Here is a 23,634-nt window from a genome sequence, read left to right as displayed (position 1 = left end):
ATTTATACATTCACCCACACATTCACACACCGACGGCGGAGTCAACCATGCAGGGCGACAGCCAGCTCGTCAGGAGCTGTTAGGGTACTGAGGTGGCGTGTCATGTAGTGGGCGTGTCCCCAGATCGACCTGATTGGACGCATCACCCCTGTGGTGTGAGGGCGGCGAGAGCGGCCGATCGCAGCGCAGACAGGAAGCACTCAGAGTCCTCGGCTCGCTCGGTTGAGCACGCCCACGAACGAGACGGACCCTCCAGGATGAAGGCATTGTGGACGTCTGGGTCGAGAGAGAAAGAGAGAGAGAGAGAGAGCGAAAGAGCAAGTGAGAAAGCGAGCGAGCGAGCCAGTGAATGACTGAGTGAGAGAGTGTGCACACTCATACTCACAGCGGGAGTGTGTGATCTCGCGGGCGTCCAGGCAGCCGAGGGCGACCGAGGCCAGGAAGGTGTGTGTGGTGCGTTGGGCGAGCGAGAAGGGGGCGTGGTCCACACTCCTCTTCGTCAGGACGAGGGCGTCGTTGAAGAGGAAGAGGCCGAGGTCACACACCTGCTGGTAGGTCCTGCACACACACACACACACACACACACACACACACACACACACACACACACACACACACACACACACACACACACACACACACACACACACAGAGAGACAGATGCACACACACTCACACAGGGACACAGACACACAGGGACAAACACGCATGTACACACACACGCAAACTCACACATAGACACACGCACGCACACACAAAGAAACAAACGCACAAACACACACAGAAACACAAAAGCAGAAATGAAAACACAAAATAAAGTTTAAAATAAAACACAAAATGCAGACACACAAATACACACATAAACATTGAGTAAGTATATAACACACATGTGACACACAGAAACACACATAATATTGACACAAACACAAACACAACATTGACACACGCACACACAAACTCACGTGAGTTTGTGTGTGTGTGTGTGTGTGTGTGTGTCACAGACATCATTGACACACACACAAACGACATTGACAAACAATTGACACACACACACAACCTTGACAATTATAACATTGGCACACACAAACACACACGTAACATTGACACACACACAAAATTGACACACACACACATACGTTTGTGTCTGTGTGTGTCTGTCTGTGTATGTGTGTGTCTGTGTGTGTGTGTGTGTCTGTGTGTGTGTGTCTGTGTGTGTGTCTGTGTGTGTGCCTGTGTGTGTGTCTGTGTGTGTGCCTGTGTGTGTGTGTGTGTGCCTGTGTGTGTGCGTGCGTGCGTGTGTGTGTGTGTGGCGCGTGGTCCCTCACCTCAGGGAGTGGGGGAGGTCTTCCCCAGGGCTCTGGAGCAAGGCAGCGTCCTGGGTCAGGATGAGCTGCCTGTCCCCCTCACGGAGGTCCTGACACACACACACAGGGGAATTTAAGAAAGAATGACAGAGAGAGAGACACTATAGTCAGAGAGAGCGAGAGAGCGAGAGCAAGAGAGAGAGACCAGAGTAGAGTCTTACCGGACAGCCCTTGATCTCTCTCTGGGTTTCCTCCATCAGTCGGTCTCTCTCCGAGCTACTCTTCATCTGAGGAAGAGATAGTGTTGATCATATAGTGGTGCGCTGTGATTGGAGGGATGTGATTGGTGGGCTGTGATTGGTGGGCTGTGATTGGAGCGTTATGTGTTTCCATGTTGAATGTGTGTGTTGTTTATCCGTGTCTCAACATCTGTTGTGAGTGTGTGTGTGTGTATGTGTTGTAATTTTGTGTCTCCACAAGTGTATGTGTGTTTGTGTGTTGTAATTTTGTGTGTCTCCACTAGTGTGTATTTATTTGTGTGTCTGATTGATTCTCTCTCTCCTGGGCTGCGATTGGTGCTTTTCAATTGGATTGCTGTGATTGGTGCGTTGCGTTCGCTGGGCTCTGATTGGTCACCTTATGTATGAACTCGCGGTGGCGCGTCATGGCGACGAGGGCGTGGGCCAGGGGGGCGTGGTCAGGGTGGTCTGGGGGCGTGGTCAGAGAGAGAGCCTGGAGCAGAGTGACGTACTCCTCCAGCCGCCAGAGAGGGGAGAGCAGCAGCTCTGGGAGGCTTCACACACACACACACACACACGATGACCCACACATATGTGGAGACACAGAGTAACGTAATAATGTGGACACAGACACACACGGAGACACGCATACACAAACACACACACACACACGAAGACACACAAACGGAGACACACAGACATGTGGAAACACACACAGATACATGTGGAGACACACACACACACACAACATGGACACATGTGCACACATGTGGAAACACACACACATACATGTGGAGACACACAGACACACACAAGGTGACACACACACATGTGCACACACATGTGGAAACACACACACACGAAGACACACACACATGTGGATACACACACAAATGCGGAGAGACACATTTTAACTTATTTATTTATGTTCGCAATTCATAATAAATATAAGTAAGGAAATACATTTTGGATATTCAAAACATTGCTCAGGCATGATCCAGCAATGTGGGTATGATGACCAAACAGCAGATTATGGATACACGCAACACCTTCGCTCCCAAATGAGGCAACTTCCAATAATGGAGGATATTGAACGTTAGATGGCAAGTTGTTTTGCCCTTGCTTTTGCCAAAGATAACTACAAGATAATGACATTTATAGCCAAGGCCAGGGCCCCGTTTCCCGATATCGATGGATCTTCGCTCGTAAGATCATTCTCCCGATGGATCTTTCGAACCATCGATAATTTCTTTGTCGCGTTTCCCGAAACTCCTCTTGACATGAACGCGCGTGCACTGCGCTAACGACGTCATAGGATTGTAACTGTCTACTGACACAGTGCTGAAATGGGCTCCGTAGGAGGGGGAGACGCATGAAAATTGTGTTAAAAAGGGTTAAAATATCTCCCCATCAAGGACAACAGCAGAGTAGCCTACAAAAAAAATAGACTGCAATTATATGAATGCCAAAGACATTAAAACACAATTGATTAGGCTTAAGCCGACATATATCAGTCCTAATCCTGAATGCACTGTGCGTTTCACGGCATTTTCCCCCCTGAAATAATTCCATATGACAAAAAATTAAAAATAGCTTGTGTGACAACTACATTTATCTTAATGGGCTGATTTCTGAAACATGCTTTGCGCAGCAAAGAGAGCCGACTTAATCTGATTCCGCATAAAGTTTCCTTGATTGATCATTTGATTGGCTATAAACTTTGATTCCAATTCTCACGCCCCACGTTGATGGCCACGTCTACATCTGTCGGAAGGGATATGCCGCTGTCAACTGCCAGGTGGTGTGCGACCATCAGGGCATCATCCTGGATGTCATAGCGAGATGGCCTGGAAGCACTCACGACTCCTTCGTGTTCCGCGAGTCCTCCATCGGCCGGCTGGCTGCAGCCTCCAGGGGAGAGTGGCGGCTCCTCGGAGACAGTGGCTATCCGCTTAGGCCTCACCTGTTCACGCCAGTGGCTAACCCGGGAGACGTCCACGAGGAACAGTACAACGAAGCCCACCGTCTGGCCCGGTGCATTGTCGAGCGCACGATCGGCAGGCGGAAGTTGCGCTTCCGATGCCTCCACAAGTCCGGCGGAGGGCTCCAGTTTGCGCCAGCCAAGTCGTGCGCTGTGATCTGCGTGACAGCAATGTTGCACAACATTGCAGCCAAGGCTGGGGTGGCGTTGGGTGAACCGGACGAGGACGAGGACGAGGAAGATCCGTTTGGGACGGCCTCCCGGATTACGCTGCTGGTTTGGAATCACGCCGAAGAGTGATCGCGGCTTTTTTTGTCAACGTGACCAATCCCCACCATATCCCAGCGTTTTGCCTGCCCCTTTTGCCTTTAATTTTTTTTTCATTTCTTTCATTCATTATTTTATTTAATTTTTCTTTCATTTCTTTCATTCATTATTTTGTTAAATTTTTAGGGTTATTTTAGGCTATGTTTTATGAGTAGCCTATGTCACAGTCTGCACAAATCCCCCCACTGTCTCTCACACATTTTGAGTGCCCTGCCTGCGCAAACATTTTCTTGACTGTCCCGTTTTATTTTGGCCATTTTAACATCTTTATTAATAAATTAATTAATAATCTTTATTAATCACCAAACTAAGAACATAAAGGCGCAATGCGTTTTAATAAAACGCATCCAATACACGGAATGTCACTGAGGCCACTGAGGCTATAGTAGGCTAACGATGCTCTTAGCGTCCTACGAGTACCTACGAGTACCCCTGGAGTACTCGTTAGTTATGAGCGTTTTCACGACGTTCGTTACCAACGATGCTTTCGGGAAACGCGGTGAAAACTCTACGATGCCCTTTCGACGCACTTCACGATCCACTTAGGCTAACGACGCTTTCGGGAAACGAGGCCCTGATCTTTGTTGTACTTTGTTGATATTTTACCAGCTTTGTTTAGTAAGCCTCCTCTAGACTTGAATCAAAACAGCATCCTACTCCCAGAATGAACAAATTTATATAGAGCTCGTAAGTACGCCCCTTCCGATAGACCCCTCATGGGACCTCTGGGCGAGGAAAATTAGAATGGGAGTCAATGGAAAGAAATGTATTATTTTCTGATCCCAGTCATTAAATGCCATGGATTACACATATGTTTTGTGTGGGTCCAAATAATAATTTTTCAAGTAAAGAGTTTGACCGTTTATTGTGCAATTGTACAGTTAAAGGCTGAAGAGAAAACACAATGAGAACGACTACTCGTCTCGTATGGGACGTCACGCTCCCTGCGACTGGCGTGGACAAGACCGACAATCTCCCCATCATAACTGAAACTCTCAGCATGCCCCGACTTTTTTCACCTCTTTCGATGCTGTTATACCGGACTCGGGCTTGATTTTCTGGGCCCGATCTAAGCTGTACCCTATTTTAACGGTCTGAAATGCAAGTGAGAAGCGCAAAACGGAAGTAGCTTTGTGGGTCGCTGCCGCTGTTGCGATTATACCGGCGGATTAATGACTCCTGCACCCGACGCAAATCTAAAAAGGGTTACCCCAAAGTAGCCTAATTAACCTTAGGTGGGGTTTGGGCATAACATGCAATAAACCAATGAGAAGGTAATCTCCCATCCCTTTTAAGAGCCATGAGCGCATTTGAATCTGACGAATTGATATTTTGACAGTGCGTTTGCAGTCTCCGATGAGACAGATGCATGACCACATGAATTTTAAACTTCAAATGGCTCAGTTTTAGCCAAATAATATGGCCTAATTCACAATAGCGTTTTCTTCTACAACTTCCAAAATACTGAGTCGTCATGTCAATTTCGGCAAAGAAAACTTAACACACATATGATATGCGGTCCTGTGGCCGCAACTGTTAGTCTATTTAATGATATTCGGCAATACATTAACACACATCGTTTCTACCAGTATTGTATACATTATCATTATCGACTTGTGCTCCTAATATGCATGTGTTCCCCCGTTAATGTACATAACCATGAACAGTTTTATGCGTTACGTGTTTGGTTTGCGTGCGTTTAAACAGATGGAGGCACACATGCGCGCCGGCATTCATTCATTCTTTTTAACACTCACTCGAAGTAAAACGATGTTTTCTCACGACCAAATTCTCAGAAATCCTTAAAGTTATGGGCTTGTACACGATGTCTGTCAGGAAAATATGTGTTTTCTGTACGGTGTTTGCAGATGCATTGATTTGAATACAACTTACCCATTTATTATTTGTTCTTTCCCAAATCATTTAACCAATGTTATCATTTACCGTAAAAGGAGATTTTGTATTGGAAGGCTGGGATATAGGCTACTTTGCTCGAGTTTATTATTGTTAATATTATCATTATTTTAACGCATGGCATAGCCTACTACACTGTTCATTCATGCAGTCCCTATGGGAAAAAAATGTGTGCATAGCCTACTGGTGTGTAAGTTTATGTTGCAGTTCCGACCTGCCATGGTACTCAAAATAGCGCTATCCGCAAGTGCACTTAGACCAGGTATTTGTCGGTCAGTTGCGCAACTGCTTTATCGATCTATAAGATAGCATCATGTATCATTGGTGCCGGAACACACCTCTGCTTTTCGCCAACACGCCTCTCAGGGCGCAAGTTTAGCGGCGCAGGATTGCTGTGGGGGAAAATCGGCTTTGCGCCGGTTGCAAAGTAGCAAAGATATATGCGTTGGTGTAGAAAGTCAATTGCGTTCAATGCAAGATAGGGCCCATGTCCACAATCCTATCATGCCTGGATATATAAAGACCTTTGTAAAAATGCAGCCGTTTAATTATATGTGTGACATGGATTCGATTTTCTGCGCCTTTCCATGATGCATGCATAATGGGGAGTGGGAACGAGCAGTGGCGTAGATTTGCGTGGGGACCTAAAGACGACTGAAATGTCCCCACCAATATTCAGATTGAAACGAAGGAAAAGCGCCTCATGCGGTACACAAAGGGTTAAATCCCCACTGGTTCGGTCGCGGCTTGGCACGCAAGGAAAGTTCCTCTGCGTCTTTCGTTTGCTACAGTCCACTGGTAGATCAGCCTACCAGCCTACCCAGTGGACTGTAGCAAACGTTGCTCATCTATTCGTCAAACATCTAGGCGGACATGCCCACTTGTGATGACAGAAGGGGCAGATTTTCAAAACGGCTTGTAACGGCTAATCACACTCACACCTGGTGGCATGTCATGGGACCTTTAATAAATCGGAAAGCCTAGTGGCGATGTAAGTTCATTCAAAGTCTGGAACTCCTAAGGCCCCCTCACGTCTGCTGTGAAGAAGGACGTCGAGGGTTGTACGACGGTTCAGACCGAACCATCCTCTCACTGTCTGAACCGTTTTCTTGTTGAAGTCCTGCAGGACCTTTCGTGATATATGCACACTGGCGGATAAGTGTTTCACTTTTGATAGAGCCATCCGTCTGATGGCTCTATCAGAGACAAACAAACAAATGTGGAGACACACGCACACACACACACACACACACACACACAAACATGTGGAGACACACGTAAAACACACGTACAAACACAACACATGAGGATACACACACATTCAACATGTAGACGCGTACAACACAAACACAAGACACACAAATCCAAACACACCACACAGAAACAACATGGACACACAATCTAAAATGGAAAACACGACAATTGAAATGTAATCAATCATGCATGATGTAGAAGGTTAAGTGTCTGTCTGTGTACCTCAACATGTGCGTCGCTATCGTTCTGTCGGCCCTCTTCAGGAATGCCCGGAAGGCCGGGATCTTCTCCCTGCACTGTGACACACACACACACACACACACACACACACACACACACACACACACACACACACACACACACACACACACACACACACACACACACACACACACACACACACACACACACACATTAAGCAGCATTTGCAAAATCAAAAAATTTAATGTTTGAATAAGTGAATGTCTGATGTTTGATTGGGTGAATGAGTGAAATTATGAATAGCTAAATGCTTGCATATGTGTATAAGTTAGAAAGTGAACAGCTGGATGATAAAACGAGTGAATTTAATCATGTGTGAATGTGTGGATGAGTGAAAGACTGAACAAGTGAATGACTGAATGCCTGCTCAAGGGTTCAAGTGAACTGATTCATTATTGAATGAGAGGATGAGTGAAAGAGTGAATCATGAATGCCTTCAAAATGTTCAAGTTGAATCATTTGTGATTGTGTGGATGAGTGAAAGAGTGAACGAGTGAATGGGTGAATAAGTGAACGCCTGCAAATAAGTTTAAGATGTGGGATGTGTCTTTGGTGCCGTGACACCGTCTTGAAGAGAGAGGAGTGAGAAGACGATTGCCTCTGAAGATTGCCCTGTGACCGAGAAGAGCGCGCGCCCTGCCTGGGAAGACGTCTGATCAACGCCTGCCCTGCTGAGGGACCCGCATTCACAACGCGGCTGAACCAGCGCATCTCCATGCACCACGTGGGAATCAACGGTGATTGAATCTCATTCCACACTCTCGACCAAGGGAAAAGAACAAGAAAGTAATCTTAAAATAATCTACACACACATAACTGTGATTATTATTATTTGTTTTACTATTAGGCTGCACTACATTTGCTGAGTAATGAAGTTGTGTCATTAAGAGCTTGACGAAGTGAGAACCTGTATTAGTGTTTAAGAGCTCAATAATCACTGAATATACGCTGTATGAATGGGAAAGACACGTGTATCTGGGTTAGATTCCTAGAATCTGGGTTAGATTCCTAGAATCTGGGTTAGATTCCTAGAATAGGTGTATCTGGGTTAGATTCCTAGAATCTGGGTTAGATTCCTAGAATAGGTGTATCTGGGTTAGATTCCTAGAATCTGGGTTAGATTCCTAGAATAGAAATTGTCAAGTGATTTGTTCATCTTTGCTAGTTTGTCAATGTTGATACGTGTCCTGAATATAACTTAAGACGTTTGGTTTGCTCAGGGGTTTTGTTTTACGACTTGCTGGACAAGGAGTGAAACCGTATTTGTATTGAATTACTGGTGAGGTTACATGAATCGCTAGAGTTTTATGTTATGTTTATGTTGTTTTTGATCCCCGCCGAGGAATCACATATATTGTTTTATATTGAAGAAGGAAAAAGTGTGCCATCATCTGTTGTTGGCATACCGAGCTCCGTGGGAGGCGTCTATTTGTTTCTTTCTAAGCAGCGATTGGTCGCTAGTTTTAGTTACTTTACAGATAGAAAAAGATAGAAAAAATGCCGAAAGGTAAAGGCAGGAAGAAGGCAGAGGAGGAGGAAGAGGATAGCAATCTGAACCAATGGAACAAGATTCTTTTGAAGTGGAGGTTAGAGAGATTGATCTTTATTCAGTTAGCGAGACTCTGTAACAAAAAGAGAGATGAATTGGAAAAGACAACTGCTCTGAAAAAAATTAGAGAGCAAATCAAACTGCTTGCCGACGAAATTCGTTTGTTCAAGGATGAAGCGACTCTGAACAAAGAGCAGAGGAAGTTGACAGACCTACACACGATGCTGGTCAGACAAGGAGTGATAGCGGCCCACCCCCTCGACTCAGGGCCCCCAAGGGGGGGTGACCAAGGCAACGGAGGAGGACCCTTGGGAGCCTATGGTCGCATGTATCACCAATTCTCTTTTCTATAGACACAAATGAGATCCCCTGCAAGATCACTGGACTAAAACTATTCAAATATGCTGATGACATGCCGTTGGTGGCCAACCTGAGAGACGAGCACACCCTGTCCACTTACAGGCAGTATGTCAGCACCATGGCCCTGTGGTTCAAGGAGAGCTCACTGCAACTAAACATCAGCAAGACCAAAGAACTGTGTTGATAGGTGCTCGGCACCCGAAACCCCACATCCACTCTCCACACCTTTAAGGCTGGAGGGGCAAGTGGTTGAACAGGTTAAACATTTCAAGTACCTTGGCACCCATATTGACCACCGCCTGTCCTTCACCCAGCACGGAGACAGAGTTTACAAAAAAAGCGCAACAACGCATGTGTCCCCTGAGGAAGCTGAAAGGGTTCGATGTCAGAAAGGTCATTTTATTAACGGTTTATCAGACACTGATCGGATCTGTCATCTCCTTCAACATTACATCTTGGTACAGCTTCCTAGCAAGCAGATGCCAGGGAAAACTGGCTAGGATAATTAAGCAGGCAAACAAGATAACCAGCATCCAACAAAAACAGCTTTCAGACTTGCACACTCAAGCAGTGGAAAGGAAGACCAATTCCATTCTCCTGGATCCCTCCCACCCCCTCCACGGCTGTTTTGAGCTGCTTCCATCAGGCAGAAGGTAAAGAGTGCCTCTAGCCAAAAAATCTCTGCACAAAATCCTTCACACCCAAGGCAATACACACAGACAACAAACTTCTTACACAAGCACCACATACACACAATTAGAGAACAGACTGCCTTCAATCAAAGAAAATATTCTAATATGGCAACATGTTGGACAAATATAGCTTTTGAACTTTGATCTTTAAGTCTACAAGTGAACAGAATTCTAATTGAATGAGTGGATGATAAAATTAGTAAATGATTGTGTGGATGAGTGTAGGGGTGAATGAGTGAATAAGTGATTGCCTAGAAGTGTTCAAGTGATCAAGTGAACAGATTCATTGTTGAATGAGTGGATGAGTTAAAGGAATCCTTTGTAATTTTGTGAAAGAATGAATGAGTAAATGATTGAAAGGATGAATAAGTGAATGCCTCCTCAAGTGTTAAACTGATTCAATATCGACTGAGTGGACGATTTAAAAAGTAAAAAATTATGTGAGTGTGTGGACGAGTGAACGAGGGTTCAAGTAAACAGACTCATTAGTCAATGAGTGGATGATCAAATTAGTAAATGTTATCAATTGTGAATATGTAGATGTGTAAAGGAGTGAATGAGTGAGTGTGAATAAGTGAATGCCTGCACAAGTGTTCGAGTGAACAAGTGAACAACTGATTTATTGTCGATCGAGTGAATGAGTAGATTGAATAATTTGTTATTTTGTTGAGTGACAAAGTGAAATGGTGAAAGAGTGAAAGAGTAAACGAGTGAATTAGTGAATGAGTGGACAACTGATTCTTATTAAATGAGTGGATTGATTCATTTGTGATTGAGTGGACGATTGCATGGGTGAACGTGTGAGTTTGTGAAAGGGTTGGGGGCGTGTCCACCGACCTCGTCCACGGCCCTCAGAGCGGCGGGGTACTGGTGGAGGTAGTTGAGGTAGAGGCGGAGCTTAGAGCAGAGCTGGAGGAGGACTGCCCCCACACACTGACCGGGGCCCCAGAGGGCCAGCCGGGGCCCCAGGGCCCGCAGGAATGCCCTGCAGACACACACACAGTCAGACACACAGTCAGACAGACACACACACACACACACACACACACACACACACACACACACACACACACACACACACACACACACACACACACACACACACACACACACACACACACACACACACACACACACACCTGTTGAGGTGCAGGATTTGCTCCACAGGGCTGAGGATCACATGGACACTGGTCTGGCTGATGATTGGTCGATTAGAGTCCACCGCCGCAGTGAGGGGCTCGTGGTACACCTGAGACACACACACACACACACACACACACACACACACACACACACACACACACACACACACACACACACACACACACACACACACACAGTCACACATGTGCCTGTACCTTTAAGACAGTAATGTAATGTCTGAATGTAACACGTAAGGGATAATATATAGAAAGCCAGTCATTATCGTGAAAATAAGCCCTGAAGGGACTTATTTTCGATACTGACCGCCGACGTTCTATACATTATCCCGCTTATTACACGGCTGCTTGCCAAAACGGTTGACGTTGAGGCCGCTTAGCAACCGAATGCGCTGGGGTTGATAAATTACCGGACTACTTGCGGAGTGGTACCAAAGACCAGAATCAGATGCAAAAAATCCCCTTTCCTTGACAGTGGTCATTATATAATGCTTAGCAACGGTCAATTATCGTAAAATAATTCACCGCCGGAAGTCGGGAAGGCCCATGCAAGTGAACAGAGCGTTCCACAGCATTGAGAAGAGCTGTATAATAAAGTAATATAATCCATAGGGTACCTTATATATATTAATGTTTCTGTACCTTTAAGACAGAGGCCAGTCTGGACTGGTATTGCTGCTCACTGTGATACAACTCCTTCACCACCGCCCCCCTCCAGTCTAGAGCCATCTAGAGGGAGGGAGAGAGGGAGGGGGAGAGAGAGAGAGAGGGAGAGAGAGTAAGTGAGTGAGGGAGGGAGAGAGAGAGGGAGAGAAAGCGAGAGCAACAGAGAGGGAGAGGGATGAGAGTGAGCGAGAGCGAGATAGACAGACAGAGATGTCAATGTTAGCAACTATCGTCAGACCCTTAATTTCAGCTGAACCAAAGAGCGCTCTCAGAAAGGATGGGGGAGGGAGGGAGGAAGAGAGAGAGGGAGGGAGGGAGGGAGGGAGGATCAAACCCGACCCACCTGAGCCAGCTCAGGTAAAGGGGCGGGGCCAGCCCTTAGGAGGTCTTCTCCCCCCTCTGTTCCCCTGTCCTCCGAGTCTGTGGGCTGTCCGTCCTCCTTCACCTCCTCTTCCTCCTCACTCCGTCGGAACAGGAACGCCGCCAGCGACCGCAGCGGCCGAGTCTGGAGCACCACAAACACACACACACACACAGTTCAAAAACAACTAATAAAAAATGTTTTATTAACAAGGTTAAGGGATGCTGCCGTAACCATGGCGATCCCCATTCCACCCCCGTAAGTGAGTGAGAGGGGGAGAATCAGGGGGAGAGAGAGAGAGCAAGAGCGAGAGAGAGACAGTGAGAGAGAAAGCGAGAGACAGAGAGAGAGAGATTGAGTGAGTTGACAGTAACCACGGCGATTCATCCCACCTCCGCCCCCCCCTTCAGCACGGACAGCCCCTCGATCAGAGCCCGGGCCAGGGGGGCGGAGACACACACGTCCTCCAGGGACACCCTGTCCCACAGGAAGTGACCTAACACGGCACAGGAAGTGGGGGACGAGGGTCAGGTGGGGATTTGTCACGCGGTGTGTGTATTTGTTTAATTGTGTTTTTGTGCGTTCGTGTTTTTGTTTGCATGATTTTTTTGCATGTGTGTGTTTGCATGTTAATTTCTGTGAAAACACACGTGTGTGTGTTTGCATGTTTGCATGTTGCATGTTTGTATGTTTGTGTGTTCGCGTCTGTTTGTGCGTTTGATTGTTGTGTATTTGTTTGCGCATTTGTTTGTTTGCGTATTTGTTTGTGTATTAGTGTGTTTGTGTGTCTGTGTGTGTATCCACCCACCCAGGGCACGGCCCCGGGCCTCCAGGCTGACCCCGTGCAACCGGGGCCCAAAGAGGCCCCTAAGTTCCCCCAGGGCCTCCTTCATCCACTGGGCCTGGAGGCACCACCCCCTCAGCACGGCCTCATGGACGTAGCGTAGCGCGTGGGCCCCGCCCCCCTCCTCAAGCTCCTCCTCTTCCTCAAGCTCCTCCTCCTCAAGCTCCTCCTCCTCCTCACGCACACGGAGGTGACGGCTGCTGCTGGACGTCCATCTACTCAAGACTAGATGGGGGGAAGAGACATGTATCGATTCCAATTATTTCTGATAAACATAATATTCGATGTCAGGCAAGTACAGAGGTCTCCAACCCGCGGCTCGGGAGCTAAATTCGGCTCTTACCCTCTTCTACCGTGGCTCCCTGTAGCATCAATTTTTTTTTATTAGTAAATAACTTTATATTTGCTATTTCAGAGGGAACACCTTTTTTTGTTGTTACTGTGCCGCTAAATAGTGAAAATAAAATGTTTTCATAATTTGTCAACAAAGGTATCCTCCTGATATATTATATTTGATGAAATGAAAATGAAATGTCTATTTGGATGGTAGAGGTTGCGGACCCCTGGGATAGTACAACACAGACTTGTTTTTGAGGGGAGTCCTGTATATCAGCCGGGCGATTGGCTGAGCTCAATGAGTCCGTCCCGCCGGAGATCTAATTGGACAGGCGCGCCCAGGTGCTCGTTAACCGACCCAGGTGTTGAAGCTAGTTTTAAAGGTAACACTGAGGTAAAGTCTACTCACTGTTCTGGAAGCTTCCGGTGGCCAGCCCCATGGGAGCACAGACCTCCAGACCGGTGATGGTGGACAGGGTCAACATGAGAGCGACCCCTCTGGCTGGGAGGGGGAGGTACAAGACATAATGAATAATGCTTAATATTAGCTTTTCTGAAGGACTTACTTACTTTACTTTGAATTAGTATAAAAAGTATATATGTACTTCGAAGTATATCATTAGAATGGAGAAAAATGTGTTCTGAGAGCATCACATTCTTCTTTAAAGTTCAGAGATGTGTGTGTGTGTGGGGGAGAAAGAGAGTGTGAATGAGTGAGAACGAGTGTGCATGCGTGAGTGTGTGTGTCTACAGACCAGAGGCAGCGAGGGGTGAAAAGATATCCACCCCTCCTCCTTTTTCACTTGGTATGACCCAGCCACACATTCTCTCCCAGAAGTCCCTGGTGCTGGGGACCAGCACACTCCGCTCTGACAGGCTGACACCTGGAAGGTCAAAGGTCAAAAGTTAAAGGTATCCTTAAAGTGGTAGTTCGGAATTTCGGACATAGGGCCTGATTCCCAAGTTAGCCTTGGTGTTCTTTATCATTGGAGATAGTTTTCCACCCATTTCATTCAGTCCTTCTAGTTGCAGAGTTCGCTCGTGCTCCTGCTAATAAAACAGACTTACCCACTCCACAGTACACCCGAGGTATATCAATTATAACGCCAGACTATAGATGTAAATGTCTGTGTTGATAGAATAATGTTAGGAATAAAACTAACCTCGTATCGCATGAATCATCGCGTTTTGAGGGACTACTTTCTCAGCAGCAGCGGAATTTAACCTAGGTATCAGTCCGCCGCGGCTGTAGCCTACTACCAGGAATATAACGCTGCTGCTGAGACACAGCAAATCCCTCAAAATGCAATGCAATGCAAGGTTGGTTTTATTTCTAACATTATTCTATCAACACAGACATTTACATCAAATGTCTGGCGTTATAGTTGATTTGCCCCGGGTGTAATGTGGAGTGGGTAAAACTGTTTTATTAGCAGGCTAGTATTGCCCGTTGCCGTGCGCTAGCCTAGCACGAGCAAACTCTGCAACTTGAAGGACTGAATGAATTATGTTCAAAACTGTCTCCAATAAAGAACACCAATGCTAACTTGGGAATCAGGCCCTATGTCCAAAATCTCTTTTTTTCTCGATTATGCCCACACAGCTGAAAACTGTTGAATGAAAGTGAGTTTTCATGGCAACCATGAAATTGCCTGGTTGACCCCAAACTTTTGAACAGTAGTATATAAACGGTTTAGAGTGTCTTTGCTCACGAAGCTAATACAAATTCTTAACACATCGCATGCAAAGTCAGTGCCTAACGCCTCTTATGACGTCATGCTTCTCCTAATCCCCCTCATCATCATATTTGTCATGTTTTCTGTGTCACTTTGCGCGGGGTCGGTTCCTCACCGCGGACCACCTCCAGTTCCTCCGTGCCTCCGGGGCAGAGGAGGCCGAGCCGGCAGGCGGCGCGCCCAGCCAGGGCCCTCTGCAGCTGGGCTAGGAGGGCCGGAAGGGTGCCCCTCTGGTCGTAGAGAACCAGCACCACCTCTGACCTGGTACCACACATCACCAGCTGGAAGGGGGGGGGGGGGGGTGGAAGAGAGAGAGAGAGAGAGAGAGAGAGAGAGAGAGAGAGAGAGAGAGAGAGAGAGAGAGAGAGAGAGAGAGAGAGAGAGAGAGAGAGAGAGAGAGAGAGAGAGAGAGAGAGAGAGAGAGAGAGAGAGAGAGAGAGAGAGAGAGAGAGAGAGAGAGAGAGAGAGAGAGAGAGAGAGAGAGAGAGAGAGAGATCTGTTGGGTCGTGCACCAAAACCTTCCCCTGTGACGCACCCACGACTTAACTTTTTGTTTTGACCGTGATAAGAGTTTGTTGGCTGATATTGAGATATTGTGTCAAAACATGACAATTTCACGTGCCATGGTGTCAACTCCGTAGGCGGGCTCTGGCCACAGACAATTATGAAACATTGCTCTTCAACCTTGACTTGGAGAGTCGTGATGCACTAAATCTGCGCAGACCATGCTTCTTCAAAACAGGTAACTACTTTAACGGCACAGACAGTTAAAGTTTGGTATGTACGATCATTAAAAAAGACACCCTGTTATTTCACATAGGCATTTGACCGAGGGAACTGGGAGCCTCGGAGGCGGGACTTAATTCTTCAGAGGTCTATACCATGCAATAACCCTCTACCTGTGATTGGACGAGAGAGAGAGAGAGAGAGAGAGAGAGAGAGAGAGATCACCTCGTAGGCGGGGATCCTGTTGGACACCAGCAGCACTGGGACGGGGGGGTTTAGAGGGGGAGGAGGGGGTGTAGAGAGGGTGGAGGTCAGCTCTCCCTCTCTTCTGCTCCGTCTGTGATGGAGGAAGGGAGATGGACAGGATCAAAACATAACAATGTTTTAAAGGGGGGGAGACAGACAGACAGACAGACAGACAGACAGACAGACAGACAGACAGACAGACAGGATCTCAACCACCAACCCGAGTCCTCCAGACATCATGGCGGCTCTCCCAGCCCTCAGCGATGACCCAGCCGTCCCCTTCCCCTCTCTGTGTATCAGCCCCACCCCGGGGACCACACCCTCTCCCGCTGAGCTCCAGGACGGCCAGGGGCCACCGCTCACCGTCTCCTCAGGGACGGGCCACCGCGGGTGGGCCGCGGAGGGCAGGCGACTGCCCCAGGCCCGCCTGGTCCTCAGACGCAGGCCTGTAGGAGAGAAGAGGAGTCAATTAAATTAAATTCAATAAAGGGTTATAGGCAATATAAATATACATTTGCATTGCCAAAGCAGGTGAACAATATAATAAAAAGGTCTCTCTTTCTCTCTGTTTAGACTGGGTATCTCCCTCCCTCTTAATCTTTTTTTTTTATTTTCTCCCTTTCTCTCCATTTTTTCTACCTTTCTCCCCGTTTCTCTCCAGTTCTTCCCCCTTTCCCTCCATTTTCTTTTCTCTCTCCCTTTCCCTCTATTGTCATTTTGTCTCCCTTTCTCTCCCCGCCTTTCTCACCTATTTATTTTATTCTCCATTCCTCTCTCCCCCTTCCTCTTCCCCATTTTCATTTTGTCTCCCTTTCTTTCTCCCCTTTACTCTGTCCCCTTTTCTCTCTATTGTTAATTTGTCTTCCTTTCTATCGCCCCCATTCTCACCAATTTCATTGTCTCCATTCTTCTCTCCCCTTCCTCTCCCCCATTTTCTCTATTTAAATTTTGTCTCCCTTCCCCCTCCCCCCCCCCCTTTCTCTCCATTACATTTTTTTCTCCCTTTCTCTCTCCCCTTTACTTTCTACCCCTTTCTCTCCATTTAAATGTTTCTCCCTTCCTCTCTCCCCCTTTCTCTATTTCATTATGTCTCCCTTTCCATCTCCCCCTTTATCTCCCCCCCTAACTCCCCCTTCTCCTGGTGCAGTCTCTCTCTGATGAACTCTCTCCTCCTCTCCTCCTCCTCCTCCTCCTCCACCTCCTCCCAGACCCCAAGAGGGGGGGTGTCGGCCGGGCCCCCGGCCCCCAGGGCGGGGCTCCAGTCCAGGGTGGAGACGCAGGAGACATAGTGGTCCCGCCAGGCCCCTCCCTCCCTCACCCCGGGGGAGTAAGGAAGGAACCACCCCCGACGGAGGCACCGGCCGGACCATAGGCAGTCCTAAAGGGGGGAGGGAGGGGAGAGGGGGGGAGAGAGAGAAGGAGAGGGAGGGGGGAGAGAAGGGGGGGGGGAAGGGGGAGAGACAAAGCGAGACAGAGACAGAGACAGAAAGAGAGAGAGAGGGAGAGTGAGAGAGAAAAATAGAGAGAATCACAGCAGGAGAGAGAGGGGGGGAAGAGGGGGGGGAGAGAAAGAGGATTAGAGAGAAAGAGAGAGGGAAGAGGGAGCGACAGACAGTTAGAAAGAGACAGAGAGATGGAGAGAGACAGAGAGAGAGTCAGTCAGGACAGATTATACCTCATCTCCCAAATCAGTCTTAAAAGTAAATCCAAAGTCTGACGGCCACTATGATACTGCCACGGAGAGGTCAGCAGGCCCCTGACCCCTGACCTTGACCCCTCACCTGCTCGGCCAGGCTCCTCCAGTGCCAGCTGACCTGGGCGGCGGCGGCGAGGTCGCGGGGGGAGAGGAAGGACAGGACGTAGAGGCCCAGGAACCGAGGCAGCACGGCGGTGAAGTCCACCCGGACCACCGGGAGAGAGGCCATCAGCCAGTCCCGGCAGAGCCTGAATGGTCAGGGGTCAAAGGTCAGTCCCTGAGGAATCTAGGTTCAAGAGGTCAAAGGTTAAACCCTGAAGAATCCAGGTTCAAGAGCTCAAAAGCTTAATCCCTGATGAATCTAGACCCAGAGATCAAAGGTTCAACCCTGAGGAATCTAGGTTCAAGAGGTCAAAAGGTTAATCCCTGATGAATCCAGGCTCTTGGGTTCATCAGACAAAGGTTAAACCATGCAGAACCCTGGGGGGTCAGGGGTGAAAGGTCAGTCCCTGATAAATCTTGTCCCAGAGGTCCGAGAGGTCAAAGGTTAATCTTTAGAGACCCTGAGGAATCTTGACCCAGAGGTCAAAGGTTAATAACTGATTAATCCAGGCCCAGAGGTCAAATGTCAAACCCTGATGATTCTAGAGACAGGTCCTAGAGGATAAAGATCTATCCCTGAGGAATCTAGACCCAGATGTCATAGGTTTCAAAGGTCAATCCCTGAGTAATCTAGGTTCAAGAGTTCAAAGGTTAATGCCTGAGGAAGCTAGACCCAGAGGTCTAGGGGTCAAATGTCAGTCCTTGATGAATCTAGGCCCAGAGGTTCAAGGTTCAGTATAAAGGGCAATCTCTCCACAGATGCATAAGGTAACGCTTTATGGACAGATTTGTCCTCTAGATGGCGACAGAACCCCAAGAACCGAGCCTCTTTAAAACTGCAATTTCAACTGGCCTCACATTATTTTGATTTAAACTGGTTTGGATTGAGTTTTATGGCTCTCACGCGTTCGGTTGACCACGTGACATAATAAAACCACACTATTTCTCTATATTGCCTCTAAATTTGACGTTAATTGATGGGTGACAATTGACGGGTGTAAAAAAAGTTTACTTGAGCTGTGATTGGCTGCACCTCGTCAGCAGCGCGTGCAGCAGCTGCTTTCGTTGCGTGTCGCTCCAGAGATCGAACCAATGGAGGAGCAGAACACTGCGCTCCTGGAACAACTGATGAACACAGAAAACGGGATTAATGCAACATTAAATATATAGATAATAGATTATAAATAACTCAGTATCCTCGTTAAAATCTCTTAAAACTCACTTTTATTTTATGGCTTATCCTTACTGATGGCATTTCGTGTACTATTCAAATTAATTTATCGTATTTTATCTGCTTTATTACACGTTTTGGATCTTATTTTATTGCATTGCATCTTGTAATGTCATGGATTAACTGTTTTTATTGTTAAGCACTTTGTAACTTGGTTTTAAAAGGTGCGATAAAAGTAAAGTTATTATAATAATATGAACTGAAAGTATATTCATATACATCTTGCATTGTTTTTAGAAGTCATCAAGTTAAAAAAGGTCTCGTTACATTGAACGTGTTTTAATATTAAGTTGAAGACCAGGGGCCATATTCACAAAGGATCTTAGGGCTAAAAGTAGGTCCTAACTGGCGAATTTAGGAGTAACTCCGAAAAAATAATGGGCGTGTCGCTCTTAAATTTAGGACTCCTAACTTTTTTCACTAAGAGCAATTCACAAAGTATCTTGGGCCTAAAAGTAGCACCTAAGTCTAGGAGAGCTTAAAAGTCCTCAAGAGGACTCCTAACTCAGTAAGACCTATTCACAAAGAATCGTAAAATGCCTGCGAGACGAAATCTTAGGGTATTAAACTTGTTGTGGAGTTAATGCGCGATGCAATAACATCCCGACTAACAGGAATAATCAGATTAGTCCCGAAATAAAATGTTTGGCCACACTACGTTATTTAGCAACAGGGGAAATGCAACTTTGCAATGCCGATGATTTAAAAATATCCCAACCATCAGTCAGCCGTGCCATAAACTTTCCTTTGGACATTCAACAATTACACAGGATCAAAGCCAACTTCATGGCAATTGCGGGTATGCCCGGTGTGGTCGGTGCTATTGACGGGACGCACATAAAAATAATTGCGCCATCAAAAGACGAGGACGTGTTCGTCAATAGGAAGAAAGTGCATTCCATCAACACGCAGGTTGTTTTTGATGCAAATTTTAACATAGCCTACTGGATGTTGTTGCAAAGTGGCCTGGATCTTCAGCTACCCATGATTTGCGCATTTTAATGGTGAGCGGTCTGAGGCAGCTTTTTGAGATGTACCAGTTGGGTGTCACTTGCTGGGTGACCGTGACTATCCATGCAAGACGTGGCTCTAGACACCCTACCTCAATCCACAACCGGGAGCACAGTTAAAGTATAACATGTAAGTGATTACGCAGATTACGCTTAGTCCTATGCGTAAAACACATCGTATTGGCTCTTTGACGCCTTTTATTTGTTGAATCCATATTTATTATTGTTACTGATTTCTTCCATCTATACACAATCATACACGAAATGTTGTGGAGAGATGAATTGGGCAGATGAAACGTCGGTTTCATGTCCTCCACGGCAAAATACGCCTCACCCCAGAGAGGGCAAGCACAGTCATCACTTTATGTGCCATTCTACACAACCTCTGCAAGCGGAGAAACATTCCACAGCCAGACGATGATGATGATGGCGATCAACATGACAATGAATTTGGCCGTGTGGAACCGAGTGGACTGGCATTTAGGGATCCCTTTGTGAATACACATTTTAGGTAAACACCTTGGCACAAATCAGTCAACACAAAATGTTTTAGCGCGAGTTAGGAGCACTCCTAGCGGTAAGAACTTTGTGAATACGGCTCCAGGGGCCGTATTCACAAAGCATTTTATCTTACCGCTAGGAGTGCTCCTTACTCGCGCTAAAACATTTTACGTAGGAGTTTTTTCTTAAAAGTTATTCACAAAGCCGCTGAGACCTACTCTTACTAAGGATAAATCACAAAGAGTGAACTAAGAGTGACGCGCCGTTGCTATGGATTACGTAAATTCTCGTGCACGAGTTTAGAAGCGGTCAGTTCGGTGATTGGTTGTTCAGACGAGCCCACTGAATCACCGAAAAACAAGGAAATAGCCTAGGCTAGAAATTTATTCCTATTAAGTAGTTATAGTGCAGTTAGCAGAATACACGCATCATGACAATTTTGTGCAGACCACGATAATGACGTTGTAGCCTGCACGTTCAAGAGAGAGAGAAAGCAAACAATAAAAATACGTACAATTTAAAAGAAAATAAATGTTATGAACTACCCAAGTGTTGACTGATTTGTGCCAAGGTGTTTACCTAAAATGTGTTTTCAAAGTGATCCCTAAATGCCTGTCCACTCGGTTCCACACGGCTAAATTCCTTGTCATGTTGATCGCCATCATCATCATCATCGTCTGGCTGTGGAATGTTCCTCCGCTTGCAGAGGTTGTGAATGGCACATACAGTGATTACTGTGCTTGCCCTCTCTGGGGTGAGGCGTATTTCGCCGTGGAGGACATGAAACCGACGTTTCATCTGCCCAATTCCTCTCTCCACAACATTTCGTGTATGTTTGTGTGCTCTAGCATATATGGAAGAAATCAGTAAACAATAATAAATATGGATTAAACAAATAAAAGGCGTCAAAGAGCCAATACGATGTGTTTTACGCATAGGACTAAGCGTAATCTGCGTAATCACTTACATGTTATACTTTAACTGTGCTCCCGGTTGTGGATTGAGGTAGGGTGTCTAGAGCCACGTCTTGCATGGATAGTCACTGTCACCCAGCAAGTGACACCCAACTGGTACATCTCAAAAAGCTGCCTCAGACGGCTCACCATTAAAATGCGCGAATCATGGGTAGCTGAAGATCCAGGCCACTTTGCAACAACATCCTACAACAACATCCAACAACCTGCGTGTTGATGGAATGCACTTTCTTCCTATTGACGAACACGTCCTTGTCTTTTGATGGCGCAATTATTTTTATGTGCGTCCCGTCAATAGCACCGACCACACCGGGCATACCTGCAATTGCCATGAAGTTGGCTTCGATCCTGTGTAATTGTTGAATGTCCAAAGGAAAGTTTATGGCACGGCTGACTGATGGTTGCGATAATTTTAAATCGTTGGCATTGCAAAGTTGCATTTCCCCTGTTGCTAAATAACGTAGTGTGGCCAAACATTTTATCTCGGGACTAATCTGATTATTCCTGTTAGTCGGGGATGTTATTGCATCGCGCATTAACTCCACAACAAGTTGAATAACCTAACATTTCGTCTCGCAGGCATTTTACGATTCTTGGTGAATAGGTCTTGTTATGCACCTGGCCTAGGGGCGCCAGGCTACACAACAAAAAGATGGGAGACAACAGTTTCCCAATCAAAATAAGTATTTAATCAAACCAAACCAATCCAAGTGCTCAAATTATAATAAAAGTATGGGATGTGGAAGTCAGTAAGTCCGTAGTGTGGAGTGTGTATGCATGAGTGGATTATAGGTGTGTGTGTTGTTTCAACATAAGTGTTGAAAGGTGTGCATGGCTATGGAGCTGAAAACAACAGAGAGGGAAGGACTGGGGAAGCAGACTCTTATAGGGCGTTGGCACCCGGGCCCAGGTGCACGCCAATCACTCCTAATGACCAATTAAGTAGGTCTCTGCTCCCCAGTCCTAGAAACAAATGGAAGACACAACATACAGGGAACCGTCACAGTCTTACTGAGTTAGGAGTCCTCTTGAGGACTTTTAAGCTCTCCTAGACTTAGGTGCTACTTTTAGGCCTAAAATACTTTGTGAATTGCTCTTATTGAAAAAAGTTAGGAGTCCTAAATTTAAGAGTGACACGCCCATTATTTTTAGGAGTTACTCCTAAATTCGCCAGTTAGGACCTACTTTTAGCCCTAAGATCCTTTGTGAATACGGCCCCAGATGTGCGCTCCACTTCGGCCACTTCTTAATTGCATAATTAATCATTTGAACAGCCGTGACGCGTTTCCATTGGTTCAATTGTCAGTCAATCAACGAATTTAATAGTGACGTTGTACCTATGATGGAAATGTAAATATGCATAAAACAATTAGGCTACATAGGCATATATAGGTCTATTATAAAGACCTGTAGGACTCCTTTATTACATTTTAGGGGGAAATTAACTTTAAATCCACTTCCAGAGGGCAATGAGTAACAAAACACGCAGTTTTAAATCAAAGCGAGTTGAGATAACATTAGTTTCACAATATATCCAACAAACATCTTACATTCTAATTTTGCAATAACAACCAGTCCTATTGAACATAAAAGTGATAACACACTTCACTCCCACCACCGCCCCCGTGGTGATCGCCTATAACCCAACCGGAGCCTCGTCGCTCTCTCCCCGCACGCACCTGCTGGTTGGATGGCTTGTGGACCAGTGGAGTCCACGCGCTAAAGCGAGTCCCGGACGAGCCCCGACCCGGTCCGGGGGTCCGTCCAGTCTGAGGAGGCGTCCGGACTGACTTCAATTCGTAGTCGGTGCTAGCGAGCTGCCACTGCTTCACGGAATGGGGGAGAGATCCGCTTGTTACTTCGTCGAGACGCGTCTCCATTTTAAACCCACTTCTACGCTCAAAAATGTCCTTCTGTGTTTAGATTCATACGCATGCACTGCACTTGTAAAGTTTGCGCTGTGTGTGTGTGTGTGTGTGTGTGTGTGTGTGTGTGTTATTAGAGGAGGTCCGCCCTCTACCTAGTCTCCGTTTCCTTAGAAACGCACGAAAACACAGCGAAGACATTCCTGCACACGAGGAGTCTGGGTAACTTGAGTCGACCTATGGAGTGACTGGATTTCCGTTATCATGTTTCAGACTCCGCCTCCATCATCATACATCTT

At 46.5% G+C, this 23,634-nt stretch overlaps 1 protein-coding gene across 1 annotated transcript; it reads right to left on the bottom strand.

Moving 5' to 3' along the window:
* Positions 1-12: 12 nt before the first annotated feature.
* Positions 13-23,460, bottom strand: LOC132461166 (epithelial cell-transforming sequence 2 oncogene-like). Its single transcript, XM_060056210.1, has 21 exons — positions 23,150-23,460; positions 18,767-18,879; positions 17,738-17,900; positions 17,044-17,334; positions 16,177-16,418; positions 15,936-16,047; positions 15,100-15,265; positions 14,004-14,132; positions 13,658-13,750; positions 12,877-13,137; positions 12,461-12,564; positions 12,051-12,212; positions 11,684-11,770; positions 11,021-11,130; positions 10,719-10,866; positions 7,242-7,315; positions 1,941-2,097; positions 1,526-1,591; positions 1,326-1,414; positions 386-558; positions 13-276 (listed from the first exon to the last, which is right to left on the bottom strand). The coding sequence occupies exons 1-21, from the start codon at positions 23,348-23,350 to the stop codon at positions 143-145; spliced, it is 3,075 nt and encodes a 1,024-aa protein (XP_059912193.1). The 5' UTR covers positions 23,351-23,460; the 3' UTR covers positions 13-142.
* Positions 23,461-23,634: the final 174 nt, after the last annotated feature.

The sequence above is a fragment of the Gadus macrocephalus genome, chromosome 7 (assembly GCF_031168955.1).
Source record: "Gadus macrocephalus chromosome 7, ASM3116895v1".
In the NCBI taxonomy this organism is placed as follows: domain Eukaryota; kingdom Metazoa; phylum Chordata; class Actinopteri; order Gadiformes; family Gadidae; genus Gadus; species Gadus macrocephalus.
This window is presented reverse-complemented; position numbering and strand designations above follow the sequence as displayed.